At 37.5% G+C, this 22,479-nt stretch overlaps 1 protein-coding gene across 2 annotated transcripts in view; it reads right to left on the bottom strand.

The window, feature by feature from the left end:
• ikzf4 (IKAROS family zinc finger 4) overlaps positions 1-22,479 on the bottom strand; it is a 118,469-nt gene that overhangs the window by 16,019 nt on the left and 79,971 nt on the right. For both annotated transcript variants that reach the window (XM_028798116.2, XM_051924072.1), the window contains one exon: positions 9,637-9,789. In XM_028798116.2, the coding sequence (XP_028653949.1) occupies positions 9,637-9,789 (153 nt within the window). The remainder of the gene's footprint in view (positions 1-9,636; positions 9,790-22,479) is intronic.

Genomic DNA, 22,479 nt, shown 5'->3' with positions numbered 1-22,479 from the left:
TATATAATAATCGTATTATTATATCCCTTCTTGGATCGAGGCCTTGTGTGGTCTAGTGATCCTCGGAATTATGTTGTCGGGAGCTACATGCTCCTGGTAGGGTTTTCCAAGGCAAACAGATCTGAGGTGATGATCCAGACTAACTCGATCCTGAGACCCCACATGGATTTAAATCAAGGATCGGCGTTTCCCTTGCCTGGAAAAGGGTACCCGGGACCCCACCCTGGAGCCAGGCCTGGGGAAGGGGCTCGCTGGTGAGCACCTGGTGGCTGGAGCTTTGACCACAGGGCCCAGCCAGGCTCAGGCCAAAGGAGCAATGTGGTTCCGCTCTCTTGTGGGCCCACCACCTGCAAGAGAGGCCCCATAGGGGTCGGGTGCAATATGATATGGGTTGTGGCCGAAGGTGGGAGCCCTGGCATTCCTACCCTCGGTTACCGAAACTGGCTCTTGGGACATGGAATGTTACCTCTCTGGCGGCAAAGGAGCCTAAACTGGTGCGAGAGGTTGAGAGGTACCGGCTAGATATAGTCGGGCTCACCTCTACGCACGGTCTGGGCTCTGGAACCATTCCTCTTGAGAGAAGCTGGACTTTGTTCCACTCTGGAGTTGCTGTGAGTAAAAGGCGTCGGGCAGCAGTGGGCTTGCTTATGGCCCCCCAGCTCGAGGCCTGCAGATTGGGGTTCTCCCTATTGGATGAGAGGGTTGCTTCCCTGCGCCTTCGAGTTGGGAGAAGGACTCCGACTGTTGTTTGCGCTTATGCGCCGAATGGCAGTTTAGAGTACCCAGCCTTCTTGGAGTCCCTGGAGGAAGTGCTGCGAAGCGCAGCTCCTGGGGACTCTATTGTCCTGCTGGGAGACTTAAACGCTCACATCAGCAATGACAGTGAAACCTGGAGAGGTGTGATTGGGAGGAACGGCCTCCCCGATCTGAACTTGAGTGGTGCTCAGTTGTTGGACTTCTGTGCTGGCCATGGACTGTCCATAACGAACACCATGTTCAAGCATAATTGCACTTGGCGCCAGGATGCCCAAAGTCGCAGCTCGATGATTGACTTTTTAATCGTGTCATCGGATCTGTGACCTTATTTCTTGGACACTCGGGTGAAGCGAGGGGCTGAGCTGTCAACTGATCACCACCTGGTGGTAAGTTGGATCAGATGGAGGGAGAGGCTGCCGGACAGACCAGGCAGACCCAAACGTATAGTGAGGGTCAGCTGGGAACGTCTGACAGAGGAACCGGTCAGAAAGATCTTTAACTGCCACCTCCAGCAGAACTTCAATCTCATTCCGAAGGAGGCGAAAGACATTGAGTCTGAATGGGCCATGTTCCGAGCCTCCATTGTCGAAGCAGCAGAACGGAGCTGTGGCCGCAAGGTTGCCGGTGCCTCTCATGGTGGCAATCCACGAACCCGGTGGTGGACACCTAAGGTTCGAGAGGCAGTCAAGTTGAAGAAAGAATCCTATTGGGTCTGGTTGACCAGCGGGATTCCAGTGGCAGCTGAGGGGTACCGTCGGGCCAAGCGTGTGGCGGCATTGGCTGTTGCAGAGGCAAAAACTCCGGCATGGGAGGAGTTTGGGAAAGCCATGGAAAACGACTTTCGGTCAGCACTGAGAAGGTTCTGACAAACCGTCAGGTGCCTCAGGAGGGGAAAGCGGTGCTCCACCAACACTGTGTTCAGTGGAGATGGAGCCCTGCTGACTTCAACTGCAGACGTTATTGACTGGTGGAAGGAATACTTCGAGGATCTTCTCAATCCCACCAGCATGTCTTCCTTAGAGGAAGCAGAGCTGGAGGACTCTGTGTAGCCCGTCCATATCAGAGGCCGAGGTCACCGAGGTAGTTAAAAAGCTCTGAAGTGGCGGGGCCCCTGGGGTGGACGAGGTCCACCTTGGGTTCCTCAAGGCTCTGGATGTTGTGGGGCTGTCCTGGTTGACACATCTCTGCAGCATCGCATAGACATCAGGGGCAATGCCTCTGGATTGGCAAACCGGGGTGGTGGTCCCCTTTTTTAAGAAGGGTGACCGGAGGATGTGCCCCCACTCCTCAGCCTCCCCAGTAAGGTCTATTCAGGGGTGCTGGAGAAGAGAGTTTGGTCGATAGTCGAATCTCGGATTCAAGAGGAACAATGAGGATTCCGTGGAACACTGGACCAGCTCTACACCCTGGCCAGGATCCTAGAGGGGCATGGGAGTATGCCCAACCAGTCCACATGTGTTTTGTTGATTTGGAGAAGGCATTCGACCGTGTTCCTCGAAGCATCCTGTGGGGTGTGCTCCAAGAGTACAGGGTACAAGGCTAGTTGGTAGGAGCCACTCAGTCCCTGTACAGGAGGAGCAGGAGCTTGGTCCACATTGCCGGTAATAAGTCAAACTCATTTCCTGTTGAGGTTGGACTTCGCCAGGGCTGCCCTTTGTCACCGATTCTGTTCATAAGTTTTATGGACAGAATTTCTAGGCACAGCCAAGGAGCAGAGGGGGTCTGGTTTGGTGACCTCAGAATCTCGTCTCTGCTATTTGCGGATGACGTGGTTCTGTTGGCTTCATTGGACAGCGACCTCCAGCTCTCACTGGAGCAGTTTGCAGTGGAGTGTGAAGCGGCGGGGATAACAGTCAGCACCTCTAAATCTGAGGCCATGGTTCTCTGCCGGAAAAGGGTGGAATGCTCTCTCCGGGTTGGGAACACATTACTGCCTCAAGTGGAGTAGTTCAAGTATCTTGGTGTCTTGTTCATGAGTAAGGGAAGAATGGAGCGGGAGGTCGACAGACAGATCGGTGCGGCATCCGCAGTAATGCGGGCTCTGCAACGGTCCGTTATGGTGAACAAAAAGCTGAGCCAAAAGGTGAGGTTGTCGATTTACCAGTCGATCTATGTTCCTACCCTGACCTATGGCCACGAGCTTTGGGTAGTGACCGAAAGAGCAAGGTCACGGATACAAGCGGCCGAAATGAGTTTTCTCCGCAGGGTGGCTGGACTTTCCCTTAGAGATAGGGTGAGGAGCTCAGTTATCTGGGAGAAACTCGGAGCAGAGTCGCTGCTCCTCCGCATGCCCCTGACGCCTCCCTAGGGGAGTGTTCCAGGCATGTCCCACTGGGAGAAGGCCATGGGGCAGACCCAGGACATGCTGGAGGGATTATATCTCCCGGCTGGCCTGGGAACGCCTTGGGGTCCACCCAGAGGAGCTGGAGGAGGTGGCCGGGGAAAGGGAGGTCTGGGCTTCCCTGCTTAGGCTGCTTGTGTACATATTCAAATTTCAAGCTTATTTGATAGTTCTTATATCTGATTAGATAAATTTCCAATTATGGTGCTTTTTTGTGTTTGTACCATGTAATTTCTTTGCATCGTTGATAAGTGAAATAACAGTTAAAAATAATAATATGCGCATCGTAATTAATAAATAAACTGTTACTAAATAAGATATATTATTGTAGCCCTGTCTTTAACTCTTTCACTCTGTTTATATGAAAAAATCAGAGCGTAAACGTGTATGCAACTGATTAATTTTCTTCTGCCTTTCTGATGCTGTTTGCTTTTTAACTCTGATGTTCAAATAAAAAATTAAATGTAGGTAATAAAAAAAGTTTAGGCAATCCAAAAAATACGGAAAATTAGAAGAAATGTCAATAAATTCACACAGAGTACAAAACTGACTGAAGATCAAAACATATATGAAACATATATATAAGCACAATTCATGGAATTAAACATAAGGACAAAGAAGTAAATGCATAGCTCAAAGCAGAAAGGTACGGTATGTAAATTTCAAAAATTTTAATTTTAAAGAATATCTATATTGTAATTAAAACTATTCTCTTACCAGAATAATTATAAAACAATGATTTCATTGATCGTAATATAATTTATTAATTAGTTCAAACAACCACCGTAATTACCAATAAAACGAATTTCGTTCGTTGACAAAATAACGTGTAACAATGGAAAAACAAACTTACCAACTGTTAGTGTTAATATGTAACCAATCATACATGATAAGTATTGAATACAAATACTAATACTAAGTTTTGTAATTTCACCAATGAATTAATAACCTTTTGTGGAAACTCGGAACCAGCACAATGAAGAAAATTTCACAAACACTATTAAATCACTAAACGTACTATATTTTAAGCACAAAACCAAAAAAAAGCAAAAAATAAATAAAAAAAAACACAGCTCAAAACAATTTGCCTTAAGACAGACAGCAACAAGTACCTAAATGACGAAATATGAATTTGTTTAACAGATAAATCTGCTTCAACAACATCACAGAATCAACTGTCAAAAAAGCCCATTGAAATGCTGTCAGTCAATCAAAGTGGTGGGATGAATTCTAGAAAAATCCCTAGTTCTGGGTAAAAAAAGGTAGACACAAATCTGATGTCCATAAAAACGTCAATCCTATGAGGCAATAAACTTTTATTATACTAGATGTGTCACAATGATCCATACCAAATGTTGGAAGTACCATATACTACAGTTATTTTGTTCAGGGCATTGATGAGTGTCAATTTGCCAGTCTTTGTAAAGCACCACATGCAAAGCATAAAAAATCTGGACTGTTCTCCACTCAGCTTTCCTTATACCTGTTCAGGTAAAGTAGATGCCACTTCTGGTTGTCCGATTATAATGAAACTTCATATCTGCGTGTTTCTTACAAAATTTCAATCACTTACCTTTGTTTATAATGTAAGTTTATATGGCAAAGAACAACTTCCGGTTAAACCGATTAAACTGAAATTTCAAATCTGTTTTTTGTGGTCAGTAATATACTACTTCCTCAGTCACCTATTCAAGGTCAAATTTTATATCTAATGATAAGTAATGATCATACAAAATTTAAACGATTTACCTCTATTTATATAATGGTAGTAATGCATACTGTATGTAATTGATACCAGTTAAGATATCATTTCCGGTTTTCCGATTAAGGTGAAATTCTGTATCTATGCATTTCTTACCCTAACTAACGACAATATAAAATTTCAATTATTTTTCTCTTCTTATAATGCAATTTCACATGAAAAACTACTATACAAAATTTCAATTAATTGTTTATTTAAACTATTTACCAGTTTTTTTGTAAAATTTTGAAACATGTCAACCAGAAGTGGTACTTTACCTTAACATATGTTACCCAAAAGTTGATAGAAAACTAACATCTATATGCCAAATTTCATTTGTCTAGCTCAAAGCGTTCTCAAGTTATGGTGTTTCCATACATACACACAGACAGACATAATTGCAAAAATGGTCAAAACGTGTTCAGGAGTGCATGAAATGTGGACATTCATCAGAATCTCAAGGTCGGATTTTTTCATGATTATTATACTTTCTCTAAACTACGTATACGAGAAAGTAACAAGGAAAAAACACAGAACATCATGCACATACTGTATCTGTAAACCTATAGTCTCAGCTGATGTCCTTATTTTCATATTTTTTTATAGAAATTGATACCTTTTTTATCAAGATACCAATAAATTGATTTAAAAATACAGTCTAGACATTACTACTCCCAAGACATTACTAGTGTCTTAAAATACTTCTTGAAATGACTCATTTTTATTATTTATGTATGACTGCAATGCCCTATTTGTAGCAACCATTCCTACAATGCCCTAATGGTCAACACCCTTATCTTTAATTAGTCATAACCTGTAGACATTATTTAGTTAATACTTAAGTTATATACGCTAATTGGTCGTATTATTTTGTTCACATGGATTGCAATGTATTGGCATTCCTAAAGTTAAGTTCTGGGCTCAAAAATGGCAAAAATGAAACAGCTTTGTCAAGAAACATGTCAGTTTATGTATTTAATTTTTGTGGAATGCAAGTTATTCCATGTGAATGATTGCCAAGAAACCAGGATAAAAAAAAGAAGGGATCCATATCCATAACTGCATTAAGCGCATACACATCAGAATCTGTAGTTTGAGAAACAAACATCTTACAGGTTCTGAGTTAGCTTCTTTTTTAACCTCCTTGGTGTTAATCAGGAGTGTGACCTGGGGCTCGAAACCTAATGTAATAACAGTTATATCTGAGTCAGAACTTTGGGTGACATTTAATGATCCGCTTTACAGCGTAAAGCCCGAATAACTCCCAGGACAGTATTCTGCTTCCGTCTAGTGGATAAAATAATAATATGCTGAAAAAATCATGTATATTTCTGTGTGTTTTGGTAATGCACTAAGGTAAACGATCAATACCCATGAGTGGGGTAGAGCCTTCAAACAAAACACAATAATCTGTAAATGAGAAGCTGTAATGCCAGTTTTACAATAAACTAAACCATTACTAGAATTAAGAGAAAATTAGGACAATGTGAATTGGACAGTAGACATTGAAACAGAGAGTGACACTGATGTACGACAGATTCACTGTGATATGCCTGGGGAATTCTGCCATCTGAAGGTTCACTGTGGTGCAAGTTGCTGCATAGTAAAAAGGACAAGAAAGCCTTCTAAGCACTGTTTACATTGCAGCAACTGTCCATTCGTGTCAAGGGAAATGTGGAAGTCAATAAACCTTGAACTGTGCCAGCCTTCAATAACATATGGGTCATATCAATTATGCAGATCAGGCACTGACATTCTACCCTCTCATGCTCAAGTAACAGAAAAAAATATTATAAGTGTGCAAAGAAACACGCTTTTACTGTCCCAATTGCAATGTCGGGGTGTGTGTTGGTGATTGTTTCAAAACATGTCACACGAAGGATGCGTAGTAAATCTGCATCACTACAACAATGAACACTAGACATACCTTTACTGTATATATGTTGATGTTTTGATATTTACACACTTCTGTTACATGTAATGACATTTTTTCTTGTTGAAAAAAACTGAATTGTTTTTCCAGGGGTAAACATAACAGAGAACAGAGAAAGTCGACTACAGGATGTTAACCATAACATGTTTTTCCAGTCAAATTCTGCCCAATGTCAGAGTTGTTTTGCTCATTTAACCTTTTCTTTTTACTAGCCAGTTTTGCAAATGGCATTTTCTTTGAAACTCTGCCTTTTAAGTTAGCATCCTGGAGTTGTCTTTTTATTGCCGCAGATGACAATGTATTTGGCATTACAATGGTATTTGACATTTATTTAAAACAGAAGCCAAATAAGGACCTGTAAGGCACTTGTTTCTCAAACTATAGACTCTGATGTACATATCCTCTTATACAGTTGTGCATCTGGGCGTTACCCTTCCTTTTCTATTCTGATTAGATCCAGTTAGCCTTTTTTGCCAGACAGCAATAGACATCTTTGTATGAAATCTTCAGCTTCTTCATAATCTGTCAAATAGAATAACCTTCAGACACCATGTTTCTTGAGAAAGCTGTTCCATTGAGGCCATTTTTGAACCTCGAATGGAACTTTAGTATTGCTAGTACCTTGAAACCCAAGTCAAAAGAATAACACATTTCAGCAGTGCTAATGCAATTAGAAAGGTTGCTCCAATGACTAATTAACATGTAAAATGGCTAACAGAAGACAAAGGAGCTGACCATTAAGACACTGAAAGACTGGAAGGTGAAAATGACGATTGGCAGTCATATTTCAACAATAAATGAAAAATTAGTTATTCAAGCAGTAATAGACAGCAACAACAAAAGTAATATGTCTTGGATGTATTTTTAAATCAATTAAATGGTATTATGCTAAAAAATTTGTAGTGTGTCCATGCACAAATGTAGAAGAGAAATTAGATACTCAGCTCACTGCAAAAAAGACTGATAATGATAATAAAAAAAAAATATGATCATAAAACAATATAAATCCACTTCACAGAGATGGTGCCTATTTCTGAACATTATTTGACATTACATTATCTTGTAAAATAGGATTGAAAGAAGCATAAATTCCCATATACTATAGTGACTGGACAATATACAGTGATCCCTCACTATATCACGCTTCAACTTTCGCGGCTTCACTCTATCGCGATTTTTTCTCATACACACTTTCGTCACTACGCATGCGCTTTCTGAGAACTTTTATCTAAGCCCCACGATGGCTCCTAAACGTGCTGCTTTTTCTAAGCCTTCTGACAATGAAACTAAGCGCCGGAGGAAGATGCTTACCATCCAGGAGAAGGTGAAACTCTTGGATATTTTCAAAGATGGCAATACCCTACAAAAGCCTCCTCACGCATATGAAAAGACAGTGCCAGCAACTGCCTATCAAGATGTTCTTCAGCCGCAACCCAGACACCCACTGCCTACTCCTAGTACTCCTTCAGCGGAAGAAGACAACGACGCACCTGCTGAAGATACTGCACCACCTGAAGACTCTCCTACTGAGCTCGTGCCTTCATAGGTTATTGGTTGTGTGTAAGAAGTGTGTGTGTGTGTAATTAAATGTACAGTACAATAATAATAATAATATGATATTTGTAACGTCTAATATGTCTTATTTTCTCTTATTTTGTCTAATATATTGGGTAATACGAGTGTAATGGTGACTAAAGGGTGTTATTTCATGTCTAGAGGGCTCTAATAATGTTAAAAAATGTATTCAGAAGGTCGTAAACAGGTTTTCTATACTCTAACTGCAAAAATATTCGATTTATAAATAAAGAATCCTACTTCGCGAAAATTCATTTATCGCGGGAGAGTCTGGAACAGATTAACCGTGATAAACGAGGGTTCACTGTACACCAATATCAATTTCTTTAATTAACAGCAGATTCTCATCACAGCAGACAAAAGATAGGATAACTTTCATGTCTACTTATATTTCCCTTGAAAGCAGAACTTGAAAAGATGCTTGCAGAGCTGGATGCGAGACATAGTAAAGGTATGTCTAGAAATTTCCTGTCCTATTTCCAACATATCATCTATTTGAAAACTATTCACAAATGTCATAAAAAGATATCAAGTGGGATGAGTGTGACATGGTGCCCTAAGCCTCTTTACTTTCTACTTAATTAAGTAATTTTATGTATGTAGAGCTGATGAATTTACTAACACACAATGTAATATCAGATTGTCTATAGTTTTAAATTAAGTGAAAACTTCAAATGGTAAAAAGTGCAACATGTAAGGTAGAACAGACACCTAAAAATAAAGAAGTTCAACAGAAAGAAGAGGCTTATGTTTCGTATATAAATTAGCAAAAACTTCACATGCTGTTTAAAACATGAACAGGTAAGATCTTTAATACATAACTCCCAGTAGGTCAAGTATATCACAATTAAATAAACCGTTTAATTTTTCCGCAGGTGGAATTACATTGTTTACATTTTTTTTTAATATCAGCTTATATAGTGAGTAAAAACAACAAACATTAAAATGTCGCACACTACAAAGACACAGACAAAACGAATAAAGGAAAGCAGCCAGTCAAGATTTGTAAACATGGTGGCAGATTAAACAAAAGTAGACTACAAATAATTATTAGACAACTAGAGGAGTTTCAATCATCTTAAGTAACAATATCTCTGTATTAGTAGTGGTTTAAATATCAATATGCTAATAATTGTTTATATTTTTTAAATCCATGTAAACACTTTTCAAAATGAGTATTAAGGACTTTGTACAGCTAAACATTTCATATTGTGCCTAATAAACCAAATACTGTAACTATCACCACATCAATATTGTACTACAAATCTGTACTCATGTAACCATTCTTACCCTGGGGCTGCCCAGTAGGAGGTGGCTGCTGTGGGTCTATGCTCTGCAAATAGCTATGACAACGTTCCCTGTGCTCTTCCAGTGTGCTTTGCTGCTTGTAGCTACGACCACAATAACTGCATTTGTAGGGCTTCCCAACTGTTGGAGATGACACTGAGGAAAAGGAAAGATCATGTTAGACCATGTGTTATTTTCAGTAAGCAGCAAAATCCTTTAGCAGCTAATTCTTGACTGTTTGCGCAATCACTCTCTGCCAATTTCCCCTAACTACTAAATACTATATCCTCACACCAATATTTTCTTCCGGCTCTGAACTCATCATCCTCTCCTGCAGTAGTTATTTCTTCAGGAAACTTCTTCCACTATGTCCCACTATTTACTGCATTTCCAAAGTTTATGGGTTTAAAAGCCATCATATAACATTTAAAAGCCTCCAAGACAACTCCAACTATCACTCAAATATCATATCTCTATGTACCTGTTAAATTTTGGAAGGCAGAAAATTGTAATATGATGAAGTTAGCAAATTCATTGTTACAGCTCTGTCTTCAAAATGAAACAAAAGTAAAGCTTAATCCCTTACTAAGGAAAAAGTTAGACATACAATGTCGACTATTTAGCCTTCATTTTATGTTGAAACCTTCTTTTCTTTTTTTCAAAGTGGGAATAATCTATATTTTTTTCTTTTTGCAGAACAGAATACATTTTAATTGTTTCACTTATAACATTATCCATTTCACTCAATTAGATGTTCTATTTGCCCAGTATTAATTCTTTTTCCACATTCCTCTTAATTAAATCTGGGCAAGCAAAGAGCAAAATGCATCTAAGATCAAAGCTGTACCCAATAAAATCAATTATATTCTGAAGAATAGTTGGGCTAATCCTTGTAGAGTACATCTGATAATGTACTTGTACATTTACCTTTGTAAAATTGCATTCCTTCATCCTTGAAACATAGCCAAACTCCGTCCCTACCTCTCTCTCTGTGATGCTGAAAAGCTGGTTCAAGCCTTTGTCTCATCCAGACTGGACTATTGTAATGCACTCCTCATCGGGATACCCAACAAGAGCCTTCAAAAGCTCCAACAAATTCAAAATAGTGCTGCAAGAATCCTGATGAGGGTGCGGAAATATGAACATATCTCACCAATCCTTCGGTCACTCCATTGGCTCCCTATCCATCTCCGTATCAAATACAAACTCTGTTTGTTTACTCACCAATGTATCCATGGAAATGCTCCACAATATCTTAAAGAACTCCTTATATTACAATCCATTACAAGAAACCTCCGTTTTACAAATACCTACCGCCTTCGCCCCCTTGTGACCAAATTTCATACAACGGGAGACCGAGCCTTTGCAGTTGCTGCTCCACGGCTCTGGAATGCCCTACCAGAGAGCCTGAGAACACAGCAGATTGTGGGCTGTTTTAAAAAACAGCTAAAGACTTTTCAATTTAGGAAAGCTTATTAACAAGAATGCTATAATTATTGTTGTTTTATCTCTGTTTTTATCTTGCCGTTGTTTAATCTTTTTATGTTGCACTTTGAGATTTACTGCTAATGTAAAGTGCCCTATATATAAAATGTATTATTATTATTATTGATTGATCTCCAATAATATAACAATTGCCACTCTAAAATATAGGATAGTACAGGCTCTTTTAAGGTAAACAAAATTAAGCGTCAAGTAATGAATTATACTATACTATCTCTTTCTGAGGGAGAATGCTCCATTTGTGATAAGACGGAGAAGGTTTAGCTTAAACTTCCAAAACAAAATTAAAAAGAGGTATAGCAGAGCATACATTAAGGGCAAAGCCAAAATATGTGGCAAAATTTGGCTTGTACAATATCTGATTACAGTTCTCTCATGCTGGACCACCTCAGTTAGATTTACACTTGCACATCTTTCTAAAACTGACTAAACAATTCATAAATGTGTTTGTCCCAGCTTTGCTCGACTACAGTTTGTCTCACTATGTAGTGCTCTCTAACATAAATTAAACTTCTTCCAAATCTTTGGGCCTTCAAATTCCATTGATTGTGATAAGTCAGCTCCTGTCCTCTCACTTAACTAATGAAAACTGGAGAAGAGGCAATAAGGCAGTATAAATACACAATATACAGTGTAATTATTCTAACACAAATTTTATGTATACTATGTATCATAACATAAGAGATAGCTCACAACAATACTATGAATCCAGGAACTCTTTGATGGTGCTCCTGTCCACAATGTTGTGAGCATATTTAGTGAAATTATGCAAACAAGGCAAACAAGTAATGTCAGAATGCAATTTATATTAGTCTCCATATTGATAAAACAACTAAACAGGGGCTATTCAAGCTTTACAGGTACATGTAAAAAAAATGGGGAATAATTCAATGCACTGGAGTAACTGCAATATTTTTCATTACAATATATTAGCAATAAATTGAGAATAATTGTTATGAATTTTTTGCACTATATAGGAATTTATAGGCAATGCATTTTATAGGCAGTTGCACATATAAAGGTATTGCTTTTAAATTCCTATAGATGATGTAGTTCTAATGTTTGTACTGCTGATAGGATTCAAAGTGTTCTGTCTATATTTAATTTGACTGAATTAGGTCATTCTGGATTTCACAAGGGAGGAAAAGTAAACTTTATATGAATCATGCAATTCTCAAACACTGTCATATAAAGATCAAATACTGTGGCGACACTACAAACTAAGTCCACCTCTCTTCTTCATCTACTCAGAGCACTTGAAGACTCAGTAAAAATAATCTTTGAATTCCATGATGTAAAAAGTAGTGGAGCACACACCTTTCCTTATACATCTGGTTTTGCCTGTCACACAACGGGATATATGAATTTTAATATGACAAAACTTTCTCAAACCTGGTTAATCTGATTTATGGTTACATGTGGCTGGGGCCAATCCTTGCACCAATGGGCTTTAAATTGGGAACCACTTATGGATACTGCACCATACTCTCACAAAGCAAACTTATGCACACACCGATACATATTGAGAGTCAATGTTGAAATAAAAATTAAACCAGTGCACATCTTTTGGGATGAAACTAGTGTAACCAGAGGTAAAACCAGGCAGACGAAAGGAAAGAAGGCAAAGTCCACACAATGATTGTACATGGATTTCAAAACCAGGATAAAGGATAAATGAGGCAACAGCCCCTACCACTGTGTGATCTTGCCACCTTCTGTGAATTATGCACAGAAGAAACCTCAGCTAAAAGGATGTTATCATTCAGCTGCAGCGTTCACACGTGTCTTGTGGGTGTTTTGTTTGCTGCTTTCTCAAGTACTTAATATACTGCAAATTTGATAAAAAAAATGCTATGCATTCAAGTAGCTTTCAGTGTACACATGAAAGAAACTTAATGTAATATTGACATGAAATTACTTGAGCAAAAATCAATATTTTTTTTAGCAGAGGATTGAAATAATAATAGAAAAGAGGAATCTACCATAGCTAGACAAAAAAAAAACAGATTTCAATTTCAAACATAAAGTAGGAGGCAGAGTTTTTAGCATAGAAACACCAAACTCTGGATTGATCAGTACTGAGCACCACTGGTTGAAGACTCACTAAAGTTTGTTCTTGTTTGAACTTTTGCCAAGGACAACCATATTGCTTTTTAATTATTATAGTCAATCTACTGTGCACATAAGTTTCTTGACTTCTCTGCATCAGCTATCCAGGATTTGTTTGTTTTTTTTCCCCTCTATGTAGCAGATTAACTATTACCTATGAAGTCCTTCAGCAACAAAGGCCTGTGAATCCATTTACTCAAAGAGTAATACTCTTGTTGGATCTGAGCAGCAAAATATAGCCAGGAGTGTAACTGGGGGTGGGTGCCACAAAAAACAGTAGAAGCATGAGAGACCACACTTAAAAGCAATCTTTGCTTTAGCAAGACAGATAAAAGAGTTAACTGATCACTCACTCTCAGTAGAGATATGTTATGGTAGCAAGGTATGACCACCGGTGGAATAAGTACCTATAAGCTGCTCTATTGTGAGGGTGCTTTACTTTCACTTCATAATTACAATAATACTTCCTCTGCATCAATTTAATCTAGAGCATAATTTTATAATTTTGAAAATTGTAAAAATCAAAAACTGACTAATAAAATGAGTGATGAAACATAAATGGCATACTTTGTATAAAAAACTAGCCTGAAACTCCATGGAGTTAAATGTGCAGATCCTCATCATTCTGTTATACTATACCTTTCAGAATCAATGATTCACACTTTAAATAATGTGTAAGCATAAAGCAATATTTTACCATAACTTCATTGTCCACAAAAATGGATATCAGAATTTTACTGTCAAATGATCAATACGTCTTTCTAGAAGTTCACTGTCTATTCATCAATATGCAATGGTGTATTTGAGCTGCATTTTAAATTCTCAGGTTTGCACTGATTTGATTGTGGGTGTATGTGTCAATGTAATGCATGATAAATTGGAGTCTGTCCAGGGTTGGCTCCTGCAAAGCATAAAGTGTGAGGCATTTGAGTGAACAAGTAGTTTTATTAGCATGAACTTGTTTATTAAGAACCACTATATAATTAAAACAATCATGATTAGCATAACACACGGAAGAAATAAAACAGGAGCAATTCTGTAATTCAACAAAAAAAAAATGAAAGCTATCTGTCCATCTATTTCCATTCATCAAAGTATTGCTGATCTTCTTAATTAATCTACCCACTTCTGACCTTTTAATCCAGTTTAGGATTAAATGGGGCTAGAATTTGTATTGGAAACACAAAGTTGCAAATATGAATAATGTGGCAGTTCATTACAGGATATATATGTATGCACACCCAAGTTCACGAACACTGGGGGGATTTTATAGTTGCCAAGTAACCCAACACTCTTGCATTTGGAATGTAAGAAGAAAGACAGAATGCTTGCACACATGTACTGTATAATCACAGGGAAGGGAGTGGTCTAGAACTGTAAGGCAGCAGAACTCACTGTAACATAACCACTTAGCAGGTGATCAGATTTGAATGATAGCTCAACAAATTAAGTTTGTGTTAAATGTTAAAAAAAACATACAAACAAAACCAGACATATAAGTCACCATGTAAACTTGAAACATTTGACGAAACACAATTAAAGCAGAAATGGAAAAAAAATTCTCTTACGTTACAGAATAATTTTAGACACATTCGTTTACAACAAAATTAATCATATTTAAATAACATACACAGAAAAAGTAATATTAATTTTCATTATTTGATATGAATTACCTTATTTGAGTATAGTATTTCACAGTGATTTCAGCAGCTTGAACAAGAAGCTGAATTACAGACCTGTATATGTGAGAACTAGGGGGCTCCGCCCCCTGCTCGCTTCGCTCGCCAACCCCTGGTGTTGGGAATGACAAAGAGCGCGATGTATGAATGAGATATAGAATAGTGTGACGGTGTAGATGATGCAAATAGAAAGCAAACAATAAAGTGTGTGGCACAGTGTAAAGGTTTATTTGAAAATTTCTTTGTACACGCCGTTTAAGTGTAAAAGGTAATTCCAGCTCAGAACTTGTAAGGTCAATGAAGATGGTTATTGTTGTGATCAGAGTCAAGTTTGTCAGAGCTTAGAAAGAGTTGTGTCTCTCCAGGAAGTAATGGAATGACTTGGGTATTTATGTTTTGCACATTAATATTTTTTGGACCTAATATAGTGCATTGTGTTAAAAGGGGCATTTGGTCTAATGAGATTGCTGTTCCAAATCTCTCTGTAACTAAGTTGTCGCAGATAAAGGCTTGAGGAATTGTAATAATATGTGGCTGAAGTCCATCTGTATTGGTGAGTGTACCATCTCTCAGTTGTAATAAGTAATTGTTATGATTTGGTTCTGGACATCGTATCTTTTTTACTAACTGTATCTTTTGAAAGCAATACCAATTGTCTGCGTATTTTAAGGTGCACTGAACAATAGCTGAGTGCAAGGCATCTGGAAGAATAGCTAAGCACTGTCTAAAATCTCCTCCTCATAAAAGTAGCTTTCATCCAAATCGAATATTATTATTCATAAACGTTTGTAGAAGTTTATGAATGGTGTTGAGTAAGTGACTTCATGCCATTGCACATTCATCAATAATTAACATTTTTTCAAGACGGATGTCACGTGCAGTGCCACCGTTAATGTTCATAGTGGATACCGATTTGTAGGATCTAATGCAGTTGATAAAGATTTCACTTTCAGGTACATCGTTAGTTTTCGTAAGCTTTTGTAGATATTCAGTATATGAATGTAAAGAAGGCAGTCTAATTTGACCCTTTTGACAACAACGTGTAAATGTATTACTTGTATTGCCAGTTGTTTCTTCAGGGAAGTGAACTGAATGACAATGATTGCAAATGACATTCATTAATCCGAATGAATTTTCCTGGTGTATATTTTGCTTGTGCCATTTGAGAGGCGTGTTGTTGCATGTGTAGTATTTGGGACGTGTTGTTTTGGAGCTGTAATCGATTTGCCTGTGCTGTGTGAAAAGCCTGTTGTAGCCTTCCTTGCCGTTAACGTATGTCTGAGATGGGAGGTGTTTCGTTTTGAATCCGTGACTGTTGCGATGCAGCACTTTGATTGATAGCTTGCGTCATGTGGATCTAGGATGTAGATTTGTGCATATTTGCGTTGTTGATTTGTTTCAGGGTGCACTGTTCCAATGCGATTCAGTATTTGTGCACATATGCGAAAGCAGTATGGGCCATTGCCTTTTGGTGGGCTGATATTTACTCCGGTAGATGCAAAAGCAAATGAACTATTGTAGGATCTAATGCAGTTCATAAAGTTTTTACTTTTAGGTACATCGTTAGTTAGAAGCTGTAGTTGAGCTTTGCGTTTTTGGAGTCGAGACATTTTTTCTTTTAGAAATATGGATAAGTAATAAGGAGTATTGCACTCACTGTTAATATGGAGCCTTTTCTGCAGTTGAACGGTTAATAGTGCCTTATTGTAATGAGATCCACCTATGCTGCATAGCCGTCTATTTTGTTGTTTCTTTCGTGTTCGTGTGTTTGTTCCTGTTATCCTTTCCTTTTCGTTTTGTACCCGTGACCGTGTATTCAAGACTTGTTTCTTTCTCAGCATGCGAAATATGGATAAGTAATAAGGAGGATCGCAGTCACTGTTAATATGTTTCCTTTTCTGCAGTTGAACGGTTAATAGTGCTTTATTGTAAGGAGATCCACCTATGCTGACACCTATGCTGTCTAGTGTGAAGGTGTTGACGTTCACTTTAGAATATGTGGCTTTGGGTGTCACTTCTTATGGATGTGTGTGTGTGTGTGGGGGGGGTGGGGGGGGGGTGAGGATTGTTGTTGCGCGAGCGTCTTCTTTCTTTTTGTGTTCCTGTGTCTTGTTGAATCCCCCTCTTTGTGTGTGTCCCGTCCGTTGCTTGTAGGGTCTGTGGGGTGGTTTTGTTGTGTTCTTTTTTTTGTGTTCCATGGGCTTGTTGAATCCCCCTCTTGGTGTGTGTCCTGTCCGGTGCCTGTAGGGGGGGGGGGGGGGTTGCCTTGCTGTTGTGCGCGAGCCTCTTTTTTTTTTTTTTTTTTTTTGGGTCTAGTTTCGTGTGCAATGTGTTTCGTGCTTTGCCTGCATTTGACTACTTTTTTATGTGCCTTTTCCTTTTTTCGGTGCTCCTTGCGCGTCATTTCTCCTTTTTTGTCTTTTTTCTGTGCTCACTCCTTTTTTCTGTGGTCTTGTCCGTCTGTCGCGGCCCCTCATCCGCCTCTCGCGGCCTCTTTTGTCCCCCTCTCGCGGCTCCTCATCCGCCTCTCGCGGACTCTTTTTGCGCCTGCGCAGTACGTCTTTTTGCAGCTACGGCCCATGGCCGGATGTGCCTGCGTCCATCATCCGGTTTAGCATTCTCGGTTAGTAATATGGATTATTTTGTTACTAGTTTGCATCTAATAGATAAAGGGAAAACTGCTTTAGTAAGAAGTAAGAGACTAGGGTGACTGAACTACAACATAACTGCCATCATTAATTAAAACATATTGTTAATAACAACAAAGCTTGAGAGACATACAATAAACAATTTTGCATTACTCTGCACACATGACAATTATCTTGAATTAGTAAAGAATTAGTGTATCCCCAAATATCCACAGTATTTTATTTTTGTCCTTTGTTCTAAACAAAAACGTTTCACATTTCAATTGCCTTTATATTTTTATATGCGAAAAGGTATTTTTGTTGCTAGAGCACACAAGTTATTCAATGGGTTATCAAGTAGTACTAGGGTGTTGTACTGTGTTAGCCATTATGAATGTAGTGAAAAGTCAAGCAAAATGACACCTTTTATTGGCTATCTAAAAAGATTACAATATGCAAGCTTTCGAGGCAACTCAGGCCCCTTCTTCAGGCAAGAAAGCTTGCATATTGTAATCATTTTAGTTAGCCAATAAAAGGTGTCATTTTGCTTGACTTTTCAATACAATGGGTTATCAATAAATTTAAAACCATGAGTTAGTTTAGGTATCAGCACCAATAATATAATCCAAAAATATTTTAAAGGATACTGGAACATAAAGCACCTCTAAAAATGATTTTGTGGTGAAGTAAAAATCCTATTTTTTAAGGAACTACTGTACATACAACACAGCTAATAAAGGGGCTTTTTGTAAACCAGCATTTAAGTTGGGCCAGAATACAGTTTTGGGAAATGACCACACTGTATTACTTAGGACAGCCCCTCTTCTTCCTGTAATACTATATCCATTCCATTTCTAAACCAAGCCCACTTATCTAGTTCAGAGTCATAATAGGGATGTGCCTATAAGCAGTTTCTGAACAGCCGTCAGAATATCACAATACTAGGAACTTCATGCACTCTGAATGATGGACAGCTAGTGTCAATAACCAAATGTAATGCTGGGAACAGTTAAGCAAACACTTTCAGAACAGTATGGCACAGCACTGGAGCAACTTCTAAAGAATGACAGTGCCACATCATTTGTTTTTATCAGTTTACTGTATATACATTTAATGGTAAGACCCACATGGAGCCAGTTCAGGACAACCATTTTTCATATTTTATAATTCTCTGCAAATTTTAATAATATTGATTTTAAAACGCATATCCGTTTACCACTGCTTAGAAAACCACTTTCACTTTGGAGATTTGTTTTCAAAGTGGGGAAAAAAAAACAATTTCTTTTACTATCTGATCTGAGAGTTACTTGTTCTTCTCTCTTTGGGTGATATCAGGAAGCACAAAAAATGAAAACTAAAAACAACTTTTAATGTTGATTTCATGTTCAATTTAGAAGCATTATCTATGACTACTTACCAAAGGAGAACAAAACTATGAGATACCTGTTCAGAAAAATGAGGTAAATTACAGTCCTTGAGGCTTTATAAGCTGCCTTACTTCTACCAAACTTGTGTGGCTCACTCAAGTTGCCTCTGCATTCATTAAATGGCATTAACTGGACATTTCCTATCTCGAGTGATGACCTTCTTTTCTAGAATTTTTGCCTGTCTATGTGACACCTGTGAAATTTTATCATGTAGTCCCAATCTCTAATGAACCCATATTGTGTTACACTATCTATAAAAAATGTCTTATATCTTCTAATTAACTGGCTGTTGTTTGACAGGTTCCATGTCTATTAGCAACCACTTGTGTGATGTTGGCATATTAAAAATGGGCATTTGTTGCCATTTTCCTGGAATAAGATCTTAATTGTACTCAGCATATTCACAGCTAACAATTTTAAATGAAAGATTCCTGTTTTCTGTAAGTTTTGTTGAATTAGCACAAACATTCACTGTGTTTCTATAATATAGAAACATTGTGATACACAACACTGATAATAGAGTTTAATGATAGTTCTACAGTCGGTGATTAATTGGTCTAAGACAGTGCTCCCCAAACTTGGTCCTAGGGACCCACTGTGGCTGCAGGTTTTTGTTCTAACCAGCTTCTGTTTTTTAATTGGACTCCTGGGCTAATTAAGAGAACTGTTATTTCCTAAGTTCTATGTTTTGGGAACAATTTAGAAATCTAAGTTTGGCATTTAAAAAAAAAATGTACCAAGCGTATAAAAGTATATGGGAATAATGTATTTTTTTCATTTTAATAATATTTTTATCTTGATTTTCATTCTATTTTTCCAGGTGTTCTAACTATTTAATTAACCCATTATTTACTAATTATTGGGATGGATGCTAAAGTAGTTGCAGCCTTTTGATTATTCAGTACTGTTTGCCTGGGTGTCTACTCTGCTCGTTTTTAATTGTCATTAATAAGATACAACGAAGTGGGAAAAACTACACAGAGAAAGGGCAAACTATAATGAAGTCAACAAAAGATGGTTAAGCACTTACATCTATAGCAAAAGCAGAAATATTTCTAAGTGTCTTATAAATGTAAAAATCATGCTGCTGTGCTTTTCTGACTGTAGAATAAGAGAAAAAAAAACAGCTAATTAAATGAGATCAGTGCTATCAGGTGTTGTCACTGATTAAGAATCTGGTTGGAACAAAAACCTACAGCCACAGTGGGTCCACAGGACCGAGTTTAAGAAGCACTGGTCTAAGAAATATTATCTGCCCACCAGATTGTTACCCAGGCACATGCACTTTGAGGTTTATATTCTTGCCCTTCCTAATCTGCTTAAACAAATGTCGCTGGCAGCTGCATTACAGTTTACAAAAACAGAATTTAAAAGTGTACTTTCTTAGCTGGAGGTTAGCAGTTAAACAGATATTATGTGGGATGCAAACATGGCAAGAGCAAGCTAATGGATTAACATGTGTGGTGGTATCGACTTAAGTTTTGCAATAAGAAGATGTGACTGCTGATTAAATGTTGAGCATGGTTGTATGTATAAAGTGCAACAACATACACAATGCAATGTCTGAAAAATGACTCGCATCCAGAAATTAGTACAATATATAAAAAAAAGTCACAACACCTAAATTGGAGCTAATATATGGGATTGTGCATAGAATGTCACTTCACCTTATGCACAGTGGGATCTGTATTGTTTTGACAATTTTTAAAATGGGTTTTGCATTGTAATTCAAGCCTGTTTTGTGAGCTCACAGCATCGCCTTATATTGCTGTTGTTTTATACTGAAGGCAAGTTCCCTTAATATTTTTTCTCCAAAATAAAGCACTGAAACTGGAACCAATACTTGTCCTATACTTATTGCATATGCAAGCAAGTACATTCTAAATGTTACTTAAGTACATCATGTCTAATATCTGAATTAACTATTAAAAAAAAACCTTACTATAATGGAGAGCATTTCAGTTTTATAAAAATGAAAATTCGATACAAAAAGTATGTTAATTTTGCAGGCAGGATATGCATTCATAATATTTCTATTGATTAAACATGAATAATTAATTTGAACTACTGTATGTTTTTAGCAATTGCACAAAAGCTGCTGATACCCAGTAAGTTTACTAAGAAAAACAACAGAAATTTTTTTTATGTCTACTTTTCAACAAAAAATGATTAATATGTCATTGCTACAGCATCAACAATAACATACAAAACTTTTGTGATTTTTCAAGGGGAAAAAAACAACAACAAAAATGATACAGTTAATAATATGATTTATTGCACTGATGTGCCATTTTTTTTTCTTTAGTCGAATCACTGGATTATTCATGACATTACACTTAAGTATACTGAGCTACTATCCATTCAGAATTTAACATCTGTATATTGCTATAAAGCCTCCTTAAAATCAACTGATTAATTATTTTGAAAAGGTGAAGGAAATAATTTTTTTATATATAAATACAAAAATAATGATTTTATATAAACTTTTTATTGTAGATGTTGTTTACATTAGCATGACTGATCTAGCTATAAGATGCAATAATATTCTGTAGCATTGTCACTACTAATGAAATAATGACTAGAGGGAATATCTATTAGATGAAAAAAGGGACATAGTGATAAAGATGTTCCTCAAATAAATTAATAGCTTGAAATGGGAAATGCTGATTACTTTTCAATTATGGGAGACATTGCCTTGTTTTCAACAAATGTGAATTTTGACATAAATGCATGGTTCTATAGAAATGTAAACTATTTAAAACAAATCAGTTAATTGAAGATTTTTTTTTATTCTATATAAAATTCATTAAATATTCAAACTCCTTGGCACAAAGCTTAAAAACAAGGTAAGTCTTTTCACCACCCCAGGATTATCTAACCTGTACCACATAAACAAGTAAATCACAAAGGGTGGAGAAATTATTTAACTACAAGACTGCTACAAGATTGGTGTCACAATTTGCTGTGTTACAATAGTTTTATTTGGATTTTTTAAAAATGTTATTGGCAGATATACCAACGAAATAACGTCTGTCCGTGTGTAAAATTAAGTGTGGACAAAACCTAAAACAAAGACACTCCATCCAATTAAAAGTTTTTAACAAAAGTGCAATGCTAGAAGCCCATTGATTCCGAGCAACATGGGGTCAAGATTCAAAATGACAACTTTGTGGGTCAAGTCATGTGCTAGATATATCAGATTTCTTTTACTTTTCTACTACTAAAATTTATTATGTCTTATCAAAATAAAAAATATGCTCTGTTAGCCATGACAAAAAATATCAAATTTAAATATGCTGCAACTTTTGGTTGTAGAAAATCCTACAGACAGTCTAGGTTGGGGTGAATTCTTTCTATACCCACTTATTTCTTTTTTGAGAAAAGTCTTCCATGCTGCGGTCACTAGCAGCCAGTTATAATGGAGAGAAATCGTACAACTAAGTGCATTGCTTTAATGTGCTTTTATGAAAAGAAAAATGGTGATTTCCACAAAATCTGAAA

The sequence above is a fragment of the Erpetoichthys calabaricus genome, chromosome 3 (genome assembly GCF_900747795.2).
Source record: "Erpetoichthys calabaricus chromosome 3, fErpCal1.3, whole genome shotgun sequence".
Lineage (NCBI taxonomy): Eukaryota > Metazoa > Chordata > Cladistia > Polypteriformes > Polypteridae > Erpetoichthys > Erpetoichthys calabaricus.
This window is presented reverse-complemented; position numbering and strand designations above follow the sequence as displayed.